Source organism: Equus przewalskii, chromosome 24 (genome assembly GCF_037783145.1).
Source record: "Equus przewalskii isolate Varuska chromosome 24, EquPr2, whole genome shotgun sequence".
Classification (NCBI taxonomy): Eukaryota; Metazoa; Chordata; class Mammalia; order Perissodactyla; family Equidae; genus Equus; species Equus przewalskii.
This window is the reverse complement of record NC_091854.1, coordinates 6,594,204-6,608,637: the sequence shown is the minus strand read 5'-3', so window position 1 is coordinate 6,608,637 and position 14,434 is coordinate 6,594,204. Positions and strand designations below refer to the sequence as shown.

Genomic DNA, 14,434 nt, shown 5'->3' with positions numbered 1-14,434 from the left:
TTCTCAGGTTTAGTGTTAATGTAGTCCTATCTGAGCTGTCTGCCTTCAACTATAAGAATGTTTGGCAGTGTATTCAAAATAGATTTATACATTTTAATACAGTGATTCTCTTTGTTTCTCTCCTTCCCTCCACACACATATTTTTACCCTTATTTTTGCCCCTTCTTACCCTCCTTTGGTGTCAATTATAATGGCACTTTACTTCCATTCAGGATGTGGGCAGGTATACAGGCAGCTGTGTCCAGAGCTGATAGCAAAGTTTTTCTGTAGATCAGCCATCGAGATGCATTTGAGTGGTATGATTGGCAGGTTCTGTCCTCGAGAGCAAGCACATCATCTCTGCAACAGGTTCAGCTGCCAAGCCTAGGAATCCAACCAAGTTCATTCCCAAGCCCAGGCCAGTCAGTTGGCAACTTAAGAGATCCAGTATGCCAAAAGAGCCTGCAGGTAGTATTCCTATTATTTTTGACCTCAAATATCCCTTTATTTAAAAAGTAAGACTACTTGAAGATATACAAACATGCACAACTTGAGCTTAATGCAGGATTCTTTGCATACAAAGTTAATTTAGAGCTAGTAGCTAAGATTTAGGATTGAGTATGTTAAAATTTATCAAGCATCAAGCTCAAGCCATACCTCATAAGAAACATTTATAATGAAAATAAAAATAAATTTCACCATTTTTTAATATGTTTTTGTCAGGTTTACCTCGTGTATAGCCTTTTTTAACATCCTTAACGAGTTAAATGACTATGCAGGACAGCGAGAAGTAGTAGCAGAAGAAATGGCGCACAGAGTTTATGGTGAATTAATGAGATATGCTCATGATCTGAAAACTGAAAGAAAAATGGTAATTCTTATTATTTTTATCCATTTATAATATATAAAATATTTTCACAGAAATGAAGTAGTTTGCTTTTTAAAAATAATGTATGTTCAGCGTAAACTGGTTTTCTATTTCACCAAATTTCTTCTAACTAAAATTATCTCAAGATTCTCCTGCTAATTTATGATCTTTTTGGATTTAAGACTAAGGTTTGGTAACTACAGCCCATGGGCCAAATCTAGCTTACTGCCTGTTTTTGTTTCTTAATTCCCACGAACTAAGAATGTTTTTTACATTTTTAGATAGTTGAAAATAAAATCAAAAGAAGAATAATATTTCATGACATGTGAAAACTATATGAAATTCAAATTTCAGTGACTATAAATAAAGTTTTATTGGAACAGACCCGTACTTATTCACTGATGTATTGCTTGTGGCTGCTTTTGCATTGCATCAGCAGAGTTGAATATTTGTAACAGAGACATTGTGGCTTGCAAAGCCTACGATATTTATCTGACACTTTATAGAAAATGTTTGTCAACCCCTATTCAAGACAATCATGTATTTTCCTAGAGATTATATCTATCTTAAAGGTTATATTTAAACTATTCAAATAATACCCTATAAAATGCATTTTAGAGAGCTTTGCTTTACTAATAATCTCTCCCTAAGTCTTGATAAAGTTATATAATTAGTACCTTGAAAAAAAAGTAAATTCTTTTGGGGACTTTAGACTTCATTTACTATTTAAATGTAATTTTTTGTTTGTTTTCTTGGTTGTTATGATCTTCAGCATCTTCAAGAGGGACGAAAAGCTCAACAATACCTTGACATGTGCTGGAAACAGATGGATAATGTGAGTTATAATGTTTTCATGGTTAACATAAAATTTTGTGGACTAGTTTAGACCTAAATTCTCTTCTGCTTCATGTCTATTTGAGTTCAGTATTTCTCAATGTTTTATTCATAATTAGCCATTGGTATCCATAGAGAACGTGAAATCATTTTGACATTTTTCTTTCCTATATGGTTCTATAATTGTACCAAATCTATAATCTTCAGATAATTGTAAACATTTAGGAAAATTCTTTTTGACTTTGCAGTAGTTACTATAAAATACTGATGGAGGATAGACATGTTAGAGAGATAGTGATATATCTTAGAAGACCGTTTGACTGAGGCTGAGAGGACCTAGATTCCAGTTCTATCTTTTCCTTAGCAGCTCATTTCTCTTGACTTCATTTTTATTATGAAAAATGAAGACAGTGGACTAAATTATATGAAATGTTTCTTCCAGTTCAGTGATTTCTATGAAATGCAAATGTTCCTAGTATTGGGGTGCTGGTACTAGACCATCTCATTGTAGGAAATAAAGTATTTTATAGGGCAAAACTCTGAAAGTGTAATAATTATTTACTTTATAAACTTTCCAAGAGTAGATATTAATGTTGTTTTTCTTAAATGTTCTGGCATACAGTTATTTGAAAAGCAAGATGTTTACATGGAACATTGTTGTCTCCTTTACTTAAAATAGTCTACCAGATGATGTTCTGTAGTATAAGATTAATATTCTTTTTGAACCCTCAGGTTAGCAATCAGTTTACTCTTTACCTGCATATTTTTATGATGGGCACTGTGTATTCCCTGAAAATTATGCTGAAGGCAGTTTTGCATGTTAAATTAATCAGTTTAGTTTGTGGTTGTTGGGAAAAGGACTTTTAAGTTTGAGATTAAAAAAAAAACCTCATGCGTTAGCCTGCATTTTTTTAGCCTTTTTTCTTTCCTTTTTAAAAACACATATTCAAAGCTTAGATTAAATTTCTACTATATAACTGTCATTAATGATGTAAGATTCTAATCACTAGTGCTAATTGAGAATTTTTAGGTGTATTAATAGTCTATTTTTATTTTTTGTTTTGATTTTCTTTCTAATTAGTTTCAGCAAGACTTTTAGGGAGTGGTTACATTTATTAAATTTTAAATTGCCTTAACTACCATCCTTAGTGTCTGCCACCTAATGAGGGTGTGTGTATATGTATGTTTTCATTTGCACAAAATAACATACTCCTACACTTATGAGTCATTGGTCCCTTTAAAAATTGGTATTGGCACAAATCTTTCCTGTTAATATGTGCTGACTTGCCTTTAGAACAATTGGCAGTTATTAAGCAAAAGTTATAGAGGTCGTAAGAAAGAAGCATCAGAAAATGTAGGAGAGATTTCTTTAAGGCATTAACAATAACATGAAATAAAGGTGAGTTCAGCTCAACTCGTGTTTACTGAAGGCATCCTTCACATGTACTGAGTCCTGGTAAAAAAGTGAATATGATATGGTTCTTGTTTTTGTGCAGCCTGCAGTCTAGTGAAGGAAACAGGCAACTATAATTTCTGTGTAACAGGTACAAATATGTACAGGATCCTATTTCCTAGTTCCATGTCTTCCTGTTTAATTGAGAAAACGAAATTATAAAATTGCTGATATGTTTGAAATAATTGAGAGGAGATTTAAAGAACTGGGAGAGACAGGTTGAATTAGTGGCAGAATATTGAAAATTGAGAAAAAGAATTTAAAAGACAACTATTAACCCCAGGATAAACAAAATAGGCAGCACTGACATTTAAGATGAGGGCAAAAGAGAGTAGCCTGGGAAGAAGATTTTGGAGGACTGGTCAGAGATTAAAAAGATAGAGGCGTCAGAGATGCCAGGTTTGTGCGTTAGGTGACTCCAATTAACAGAGCATCTCAGTTTATAAGAGCAGGGCTTGGAAATGGAACAGTTCCAGAGTTGGTCAGTAGCTCTGACCAGGGATGTTACCAAGGCTGCCTCTCCTTTCTGTCTGTCTGCTTTGCCATCTTGATCGTGTTGGCTTTTTTCCTCAGACAACCCTTTATGGTCATCAGTTAACTTAAGCAGCTAAGTACCACATCCTCATTCAGCTGCATGCAGAAGCAGGAAAAGGGAACATTTCTCTTCTAACTGTTCCTTATTATCAGCGAAGGAAAACTTTCCCAGAAAACCCCCAGCAGACTTCCTCATGGGTGCCTTTGACAGGATTAGATTACTTATCCATGCCCCAGCTGTGGGGAAGCTGGTAAAGCAAGTATCAACTGTTTTCTGCCTCTATACTGGGATGGTGCACTCTTCTAAGAAAGGATGGACGAGTAGAAGAAGTTGTTGTTTAGTCTGCCACATGATGGATGAAGAAGGAAAATCTTTTCTGGAGTATATTCCTGTATTATATAATGATATAATATCTTTGAGAGAAGGAGTATTTTTAATGTTATTGTACTAGTGATTTTTTTGCTATTGCAAGGAAATTATTAGGTAGGTTTTTTTTCCCACAAATAATAACACACTAAAAATACTTTGTATATAATAAGCCTCAGATTGCACCAAAATTAGTAGCCTATAGCTACTCAATTTGAAAACATAGCCCTGAACTGAGTTTCAGAGAATTAAATGTGGAAATTTAATCTTAATCTTCATAGGAAAGTGACATTCTGTATTGTTTGTATATTCAGATACATTTATGTGCTTTGAATAAATTATAATTATAGTTTGATGTCTAATACTAATCAAAATAGTAAGTACATTTAAAGAATTTTATTAAAAAGTTCTGAGCACATTTATTTGATGTAAATTACAGTTTATCTGGTTCTAGCTACGTGGCAAACTAAGCTAACTCAGAAACCATTTGACTGTAAATGACTAGATATAAAAGCTAAAATATTTTTATTGCATTTTAAGCTCTTAGCAGAGCTACCTGAAAAAGGAAATCTCTAGCTACTAGAAACTAAGGGTAAAATAAAAGCTGAGCAACAGGTATATGAGCTGATACCTCATATTTGCAGTATGGGGCAGAGGTGTTGGGGTATGGTGGTTCACTAGGCCTTGCTGAGGGCTTGAGTTTTAATACTCACAGAGACAGAGATTAGGTTTTAGCTCTGTGTGTTGTGCAGAATTGGAACTGAGACCCCTGTATAAAGTTTGAACCTTTGAAGGACTAAACCTTTAGTGAAAGGCGGACTGCAGGAACTCTGCCCACTGGCCAAGGGAGACATCAAAGAAATTTGTCTCTATCTGAAGGTCAGAGGAGGGGAGGTATCCTGTGAGGTATTTAAACCTTTTGACCTTGTAGTTATGAAGTTTGGAGTCCACATTTGCACTATCTGTAGAGTTTTGTAATCCCCAAGACAAGAAATTGAGATCATAACTGGTTCTAATAATGGGGTTAGGTAAGTAGAAAATGTTGACATGCTCTACTTTCTTCTGAGCAATTCTCAGAATATAGGTAGCAAGGTGTATATTTTCCAGACAAGAAATTGGAAGAGTCTCTTGGGGATTTTAACCAACTTGAGAGGAAAGACTTATAGATATGGATACCAGGGTTTCTCAAAGGAAACTGTCTGGCCATATCACCCTAGAGGACAAGACCATAATCCATAAGTCCCACCTGCAGAACTTTCACTTGGCTTTTTGAATAAGAGCAAATAGGTAGGAAGCCCCAGATGTTTAAAACGTCTAATGTAAACACCAGAGACCAAAAGTAATATGTAAGGCAAAAGCAACAGTGAAGAAACAGTGACTATGAAAGGAAATGGAAATAAGATGTGGAAATAATCAAAACACCCAAAATTATTGTTAATATTCTCAAAGGGAAGAGAGAAGGTTTATACCCATGAAATAAGAACAAGATACTATTAAAAAAGGGAACATAGGGGAATAATACTCAGCCATAAAAAAGGATAAAATTGTCCCATTCACAACAATATGGATGGACCTTGAGGGTATTATGTTAAGTGAAATAAGCCAGATGGAGAAAGACAATCTCTGTATGACTCCACTCATAGGTGGAAGTTAAACATGTAGACAAAGAGAACAGATTAATGGTTACCAGGGGAAAGGGGACATGGGGGGTGGGCACAAAGGGTGAAAGGGTGCATCTACAGCATGACTGACAAACAATAATGTACAGCTGAAATTTCACAAGGTTGTAAACTATCATAATCTTAATGAAAAGTAAAAAAAAAGAAAAAAAGAAAAGAACGTACAGGGGCCAGCCTGGTAGTGCAGCAAAGTTCGCACACTCTGCTTCAGGTGGCTGGGGTTTGCCAGTTCAGATCCCAGGCACAGACCTATGTACCTACCACTTACCAAGCCATGCTGTGGCAGGCATCCCACGTATAAAATAGAGGAAGATGGGCATGGATGTTAGCTCAGGGCCAGTCTTCCTCAGCAGTGGGTGAAGAAGAGGTTTGGCAGTGGATGTTAGCTCGCAGCTAATCTTCCTCAAAAAAAAAAGGGGGGGGGGGACATACAGAGAACAAAAGAGAACTCTATGATAGCAGAAATGAAAAAGGTACTAGAAAGAATCAAATTGAAGAAATCTCTCCGAAAGTAGAGCAAAATGACAGAGATTGAAAATATGAGAGAAAATATAAGAAAATTACAGGGCTTATCTGATAGGTTCATTTTCAAAATATTAAGCATCCTAAAAAATAGAAAACATAGGAAGTGGACAAAAATAATTCAAGAAAAATTCCCCAGAACAGAAAGACATGAGTTTCCAGATAGAAAGGATTTTCCAGGTGCCCAGTACAGTGGATTCACAGCAAAACATATCTTCATGAAATTTCGGAGCAGTTAGAGAAGATCCTACCAGCCTCTAGAGAGGAAAAACAAAACAGAAAATAAACATTTTATGCAAAGGATCGTGAGTCAGAATGGATCAGGAAGCTAGAAGACAGTGGAGTAGTACGTTTACATTTGTGAAGCAAGATAATTTTTCTGACTCAAGAGTTTTATACCCAGCCATATTTTATCAATTGAAAGCGATGGTAAAGGCATTTTTAGCCATGGAGACTTAGAAAATTATCTCCCACAAACCTTTTAGGAAACTACTGCCAGATGTGTTCCAGCAAAATAAGGAAATGAACCAAGTAAGGAGAAGGCATGGAACTAGGAAATAGGGGATTCAAATCAAGGGAGAGGTGAAAGGAATCCCCTGGATAATGGTGAAGGGAAATCCCAAGGTAACAGCCACGTATTAGACTTAGTTTGGTAACCAGTTCAAATTTTAGCATGTGAAAAGCCTTTGGGAGAGATTTCATCAAGAAAATAAAATTGATAGAATTCTGAACGTGTTTGAATTAACTGAGGAAAGATTTAAAGAACTGGGGAAACCAGGGTTGAATTAGAGAAAAGTACACTGAAAATTAAGCAAACTGGGGAAAAAAAGACATTAACTCCAGGATAAAAAAAAAAGTATATAGGAAAGGAAATTATGGTATATATTACATGGCTCAGTTGTGAATAGGTTTTACAAAGTCATAGTAACTTGAATGAAATAAAAAATCTTTTAAAGGCCTACTTCTGGGCTGGTGATATTCCTGGAACACTTGGAAGAAACAACTTGAAACCACTTTGGAGGAACATTTCCACATCCCAGGCTACATTGGAATCCCACCAAAAAAATAAAACCAAGCAGACACCAAAACCAACCAGTCAAACAAACATGCAAAAACCAAACCAAAAACACCAAACAAATCAAAAAAGTCCTGCTGAAGATGAGCTTATAATAGAAAATTACAAAATACATATGATTTTTTTTCTTGTTTGGAAGAGATCTAATAAATGTTAACTCAGTCATGTCTATGATTTTTCTTTTCTTCACAGTCTATAATGTTTGATATTTAACGCACATGGATTGATTGTAATAGTATAATTTCTAATTTAGAAAAATTTTACTTTCAGTGTGCAGTTCTATATAATACACAGTGGCAACATTTTAAAGTTATTATTTTAATTTTTTTTGGAGGAAGATTAGCCCTGAGCTAACATCTGCCGCCAATCCTCCTCTTTTTGCTTAGGAAGACTGGCCCTGAGCTAACATCCATGCCCATCTTCCTCTACTATATATGTGGGATGCCTACCAGAGCATGGCGTGCCAAATGGTGCCATGTCCGCACCTGGGATCCGAACCAGCAAACCCCAGGCCGCCAAAGCAGAACGTGTGCACTTAACCACTGTGCCACCAGGCTGGCCCTTAAAGTTATTTTTTAATGAAGTACTGTAAATCTAGTTTTATTTCTCAATGTGATATTTTAATTTTTTTAACAGAGTAAAAAGAAATTTGAAAGAGAATGTAGAGAGGCAGAAAAGGCACAACAGAGTTATGAAAGATTGGATAATGATACTAATGCAACCAAGGCAGATGTTGAAAAGGTAAGAAATAATCCAAACTGACTTTGATATCAAAATAATATTACTTGCATATGGAGAGTAGTTAGAATATTCATGTTGGTATTAGAGTTTCCCCAAGAGATACACTACATCTAAATCTAAAATATGCAAATATTTGTGAACTTTAAATTACACATATTGGTCTGAGAAAGTATTTAATATGCATCAATTTCTTTTATTGTAATGTCTTAACTGCAATCAAAATGCATAGGAAAGACAAAGTTGCTTTTGGGAATGAACTTCTATCCTATTCCAAAATAGGATGGAAAGTCTAAGATGTGTTGATGGGGTATGCAAATGGGGGGTGGGTAGTGTGCTTCCCCAATTTTACATGATAAAACTGTCAGAAGTATGTGATACTAGCTATTTGTTTGTTTGTTTGTTTCTTCGTTCATTCTGAAAAACTGAACCCTCTCTTGTCACTCACTAACTGATTCTGGGCCAAATGTTCTGTAATGTAACTGTTGGTAGGATCAGCTCCGTAACTGTTGCTGCTTTCCTTCTTCTTTTCCCCTGCTGTATCCTCTTTATCTTAGAACATTTGACACAGTGATAGTGATAGAATTTTGGAATTTTGAAATACAGGTGAACCTTACTCCACATTTTTGTATATACCAAGGCCCACCGGTATTATATTTATCTCCTTAGCATTTTATAATTCCCTTTAGGATCCGAACAAGAAAGAACTAAGAAGAGAAGAATAATTTATTTTCTGCCCTCCATTTTCTTTACCAATTAAAAAACAAACCTAAAATCATATAAATTCCAGGTTAGAATTACCTTAAAGGTCTTCTGGTAAAACTTTGATGCTTATGTCTTGTCTGCCCTATTTTTAATGACTTATACCTCTAATGACAGTAAGTTCCCTGTCATTGGAAATACATAGTCTTGAGGCACTCTGTTCATTTCTTTTTCAACTTTAACATTTCCTTATATTGACCTCACTCGTCTGCCTGTTCAATTTTAGTTTCTTTGACGTACCAGAAAAATATTAAATCTGTTTTTTTCTCACAATAGCCTTTTAGATATTTGTAGCAGATTCTCTACCCCTACATGAAATACTATGTTTCTTCAACTGTTCCACATATGAAATGACTTTGTTACCTTTCATTATGACTTCTTTCATTTGGATACCCTTTAATTCATCAGTAGCTCACTTAAAGTATGTTGTCTCAAATTGGATATAATAATCCAGGTGTGGTCTAATCAGTCCTAAGTTTGATTACCTCTCTTTTTTTGAACACTAAATTTATGTTAACTGTAGCCTAAGTGTATATTAAATTTTTGGGCACCCACATTGTTTGGATTGACTCCTATTAAATTCATGGTTTACTGAAATCTGCATGTCTTTTTGCATGTGGTGTGGTATGAGAATGTGTGTCTCAGACAGAACTTGTACTGTTGCTGTTTTAAATGCCTATGTGCATATGTATCAATTATTAGATTGAATCCTGCTAAGATCCTATTTAATCCTGCTGTTTTGGATCCTGATTTTGTTCGTCCACTATATTAATTTCCTTCCTACCATCATGTCATACACATAATGTGTTATCATTATTTGATAAAAATGTGGACTATAACAATTGGCAAATAGCAGTATTTTATAGATGGGAGACTTTCTTGCTGGTTGACATTGACTCCTTAAGAACTCCTTTGACTTATCAAACATTGACTGCACGGTTTATATACTCAGCAAGTTAAGGAAATTCTTTAACTGGACTCTTATTTAACTTATTTCTTTATTTTGTCTACAGAAATATCTTTAGAGGCTAGTCAAATATCTTGAAATCTAGATAAAACATATCTAGTAGCTTGACCTAACTTAAGAATTTTAATGTTTACAGCCTCCTTTTTTATGCTCGTTTGTTTGCAGCCCCTTCAATTATTAGAGAATTAGGAAAACTTTGAAGATTTGCTTTAGGAACTAGAGAGCAGAGGAATTCTAAGTGATGAGGGAGGGAAGGGAACACAGTTTCAAGCAACTACTGACAAAAGTTTACCAAAACAAAAAAAGAAATGAAGAGGAAGCAGGCCAATTATTCATGTTCCTAGAGAAAAGGAAGGCAGGTACACAACAATGTGAATATACATACATAATGCTACTTTTTTTTTTTAAGATTTTTTATAATTTTTTTTTTTTTTCCTTTTTCTCCCCAAAGCCCCCCAGTATATAGTTGTATATTCTTCATTGTGGGTCCTTCTAGTTGTGGCATGTGGGACGCTGCCTCATCGTGGTTTGATGAGCAGTGCCATGTCCGCACCCAGGATTTGAACCAACGAAACACTGGGCTGCCTGCAGCGGAGCACTCGAACTTAACCACTTGGCCACGGGGCCAGCCCCTATAACACTACTTATGTGCTGTGTACACTTAAAAATGATTAAAGTGGTAAATTTTATGTTACGTGTATTGTGTATTTTACATTTTACCACAATTAAAATTTTTTTTTAAATTTTAATGCAAAGTTAAAAAAAAGAAAGAAAAGAAAGGCAATAAATGTGAAGCCCAGAAAATGCCAGTAGAGGCTTTAGTTATTTTAGCTTCTAGACTTATACTCCTACATACCCTGCTGGAACCCTCACCCGGGACCTTGGGAATCACAGCCAGTGACTTGGAGAACAGGAGTTTCCCCTGACAGAACGGAATAATTTGGAATCTTCTCTTCCGTCATAGTTTGTGGGAGGAGGGAGAAAAGGGGAAGGAGTGAATGAATTGGTACTTAGGGCCCCAGTTTGGAATTTCAAATGTATTTTTCTGTAGAAAAGCTTTGGGCCATGGTGTTTAGTTTCCATAGTACTTATTTGTTGTACTTTCAAGTACACTGTGGATTAAATGGATTTTTGTGGGCTTACCTGAGATCTTGGCTACCAAGCGTTTCTATAGGTCAGTTTGTTTCTGAGTTCAGAAGAACTAACTTGTGGACCTACTGATAAAAGGTCAGGGACTACATTTGTAGAAACTGGAATTAGAATAATAAAGCATATTCACAAGGTGCTTTACAGTTTTCAAAGCACTCTCATATAACATAATTTATTCCTTGGAACACTGTGGAAAATTGAGTTTGGTTCTTACTTTGTTTTTTATTATTACTTTAGAATAATTGAGAAATTTGTTTAGAATCCTCTCCAATAAATCTAGAATTAACGATTTGTATTGTTTGTATTCCGACATTCTCACCAGTGTAGATGATACTATTATGACTCATTTGAAAAGCATTTCTACAAGAGCTTGAGATGAACAGAACTGTATTCTAAATAAGCATTCCTTAAAGTATAGAGATGTGGTTTTGTATAAAGATGGAAATTATTGTTGAATATTACTATCCCCAGATCACATTTTGATCATTATTTGGTTTCACTGTGGTTCTGAGTCAGATATAAGTGGATCATGTTTAAAGAAATGTTTTACTAGTAACTGTCTAAAATATTCCTTATGCTGTTTTCTCTTCTGATTAAAAGCTTACTGTTTCAGGCCATAATGTTGACATTCATTTAATGTTTTTTTAAAAAGTCTGGATTTGGTAAGGAGAAACTTTATTTGGATAGAGTATTGCAACGGGGAGGACTGTTGCAATAAGAAAAAGGGAATATTGCAGTAGAAAGACTGCTCTGACCATAGAATCTGCGAGCATCTCCTTCAGTTTTAAAAGTTATCAATAGTTAGAAAAAGTGTAGTTTTAGTATAACTTTTATGAAAGTGAATTAGCTATGATTTTTTGGTTGTTATCCTTGTTGGTAATGATTTGGACAAATGTGCCCCTAGGCTAAACAGCAGTTGAATCTGCGTACGCATATGGCTGATGAAAATAAAAATGAATATGCTGCACAATTACAGAACTTTAATGGAGAGCAACACAAGCATTTCTACGTAGTGATTCCTCAGATTTACAAGGTAAAATTTAGATAAATGAAATTAATCCAGTTTCATAGTTGGAAGAGCTAGTCTTTAAATGTAAAACTTGTAAATTTCAGTTATCAATCAGAATGTGTCTAGATTCACTAGTCATCAGGTTTGGTGATAAGAAATTTCTTTATGATTATAGATTTGAAAAGTAATTTTCCTAACTTTCTCATTTTCCTAAATCACAAATTTTTCTACAGATTTATTATTTATTATTATTTATTATTCATGTAATAAACAGTCCCCTAAAACAACATTTTCTAGATAAATTTTAATACTGTATCATTAAGTATTATGGCTTAATAGGGAGAATTTATTGGAACTGTATATTGTAATCTGCTCAACCTAGAATTGGGATGTAGCTTTTTGACACTATACCAGAATTGTTGACATTAGGTCAGGTGGCAGAAATAAATCTTATAAGATGTATTTGCTAGTCTGTTTTTTGCCTGCTTGTCTTTCTAGCTGCCAGATCATAAATATAATTCAGGCTATGAATTTGCTTATAAATACCATTCATCATCGCTTGATGATGGTAGTTGCCAAATAGCCTCAGGTAAAGACCCCAGAATTTACATGAGGCTCAAATTATATTACTGCCTATTGCAGAAAGAAGAAAAATTAGAGAAAAGGAATTTAGTGAAGTTGTGTTGAAAGAAGTAGGATCTGGGAGAGCGGAGCTTGTGTGGAAAGAGTGTCAGCCCAGATATACTTTTTTTTTGTTTGTAAGGCAAGTTAGAAGTACAAAGGAAGTATAGTGAGAGGTGGTGGACTAGAGTAGGTATCAGATTCCAGTCATTTGATCCAGAGCATGTAGCCTGCCAGTCATCACTCTGTGGTGCTTTTCTAGGCTTGCTAGCTAAGCCTTCATATTCTGGGGAGACCTTAACTTGGGAATCAACTACTTTTTGTGTTTTGGGGCTTGATCCTTTTGGTTGGCCCTTGCTATGGCATAATCTTGCTATTTTGTGGTGCTGGGAGCAGTTCTTTTGTGAAAATGCAGGCCTCAAAATAAATTCCCAGGCTCTGGAGAGTAATTAAAGAGGGAAAAGTGATATCGTGATATCACGGCTGTGGGAGTTTGGGACTGGAGCAGTGTAGGTACTTCCTAGGAGAAAGCAAGGTTAGTATTGGGAAATAGGAAGTGTTAAAAAATGCCTATAACTGGGGAGAATTCTTCTGGCCAGCTCCTGCTGCAGAACATGGAGTGACACATTACACCCTGAGAAGCCCATCTCATTGGCAATCTTTTAGCATCTGCTTCAGGAAACCAATAATAGCTCGCATGTCCTTTGAGCCTAGCCCTTTGCTTTAGGGTAGTGGAGACAGCGTGACTTTTTTTATATCCAACCAGAGCAAATGCAGAGCCACAGTCAGAAATTCTCATGACTACAGTTGTAACCCAGTGTGGAATCTGAAAAACAAGTCAAACTCACAGAAACAGAGAGTAGAATGGTGGTTGCCAGGGGCTGGGGGTGGGGGAAATGGGGAGAGGTTGGTCAGAGTACAAACTTCCAGTTATGAGATGAGTAAGGTCTGAAGAGCTAATGTATAAGGTGATGACTATAGTTGATAACACTATGTTGTATAATTGAAATTTGCTAAGAGGGTGGAACTCAAGTGTTCTTACCAAGGGTAAAAAAAGGTAAACATATGAGGTGATGAACATGGTAATTAACTCGATGGTGGGAATCTTTCACAATGTATATATATATCAAATCATCATGTTGCACTTTAAGTATATTACAGTTTTGTCAACTATACCTCAATAAAGCTGAAAAAAAGTGCCTTTAAGTTATTTGGTTTCATGTGTCCCAGCATAGTTCTTAGTGGCACGTGCCAATGAATTTTTCAATTGTAGGGATTCCATATATGTACCACTTTGACGTTGTGGCTTCATGTTTTGCCTCTTGTGTCCCCAACCCTTTGATAGTCACTCTGAGCTGGAGACTTGCGTAGGTCTAGGTACTTGTTGATATGCAGTCAGCTGTGGATCTTGGTCCAGCCAGATCTTACCAAAGTATTCTGAACTAACTTAAGGGCTTAGAAATCTCAGGCTTGTATATGTTATAGGCCAATTGCTTAGAACAAAAAAAAGCATCAGAATTCTGTTTTCAGATAAAACTTCTGGAAGCATAAGCAGCAACTGATTGTTGATTGAAGAATGAGAGGAGGAGGTAGTATGAGAAAGGGAGCCTGGTGGCCTGTAGGGGCTCCTTTTAGAAGGCTTGAAAACCAGTGTCACCTGGTTTTAGGATGTACTTAAAAGCCCTGATTTTTTTTTTCCTTTTGCTGTTTAATATATTATCAAGTTTTATGTATTATAAGTCTGTAGCATTTGTTAAAAGGTATTAACAACAGTATAACTATTAGGATAGAATCTTTAATTTTTTTTTTTTTTGAGGGGATTGCTTCAGAATGAAAAGAAGAAAAGATTCAGTTTTCTTTTTTTTTTTAATTCCTGA

The 14,434-nt window shown here is 35.4% G+C and overlaps 1 protein-coding gene across 5 annotated transcripts in view; it reads left to right on the top strand.

The window, feature by feature from the left end:
* The window catches only part of FNBP1L (formin binding protein 1 like), a 120,175-nt gene that overhangs the window by 82,225 nt on the left and 23,516 nt on the right, over positions 1-14,434 (top strand). For all 5 annotated transcript variants that reach the window (XM_070592624.1, XM_070592622.1, XM_070592623.1 and 2 more), the window contains exons 4-7: positions 703-850; positions 1,620-1,682; positions 7,948-8,052; positions 11,832-11,960. In XM_070592624.1, coding sequence (XP_070448725.1) covers positions 703-850; positions 1,620-1,682; positions 7,948-8,052; positions 11,832-11,960 — 445 coding nt within the window. The remainder of the gene's footprint in view (positions 1-702; positions 851-1,619; positions 1,683-7,947; positions 8,053-11,831; positions 11,961-14,434) is intronic.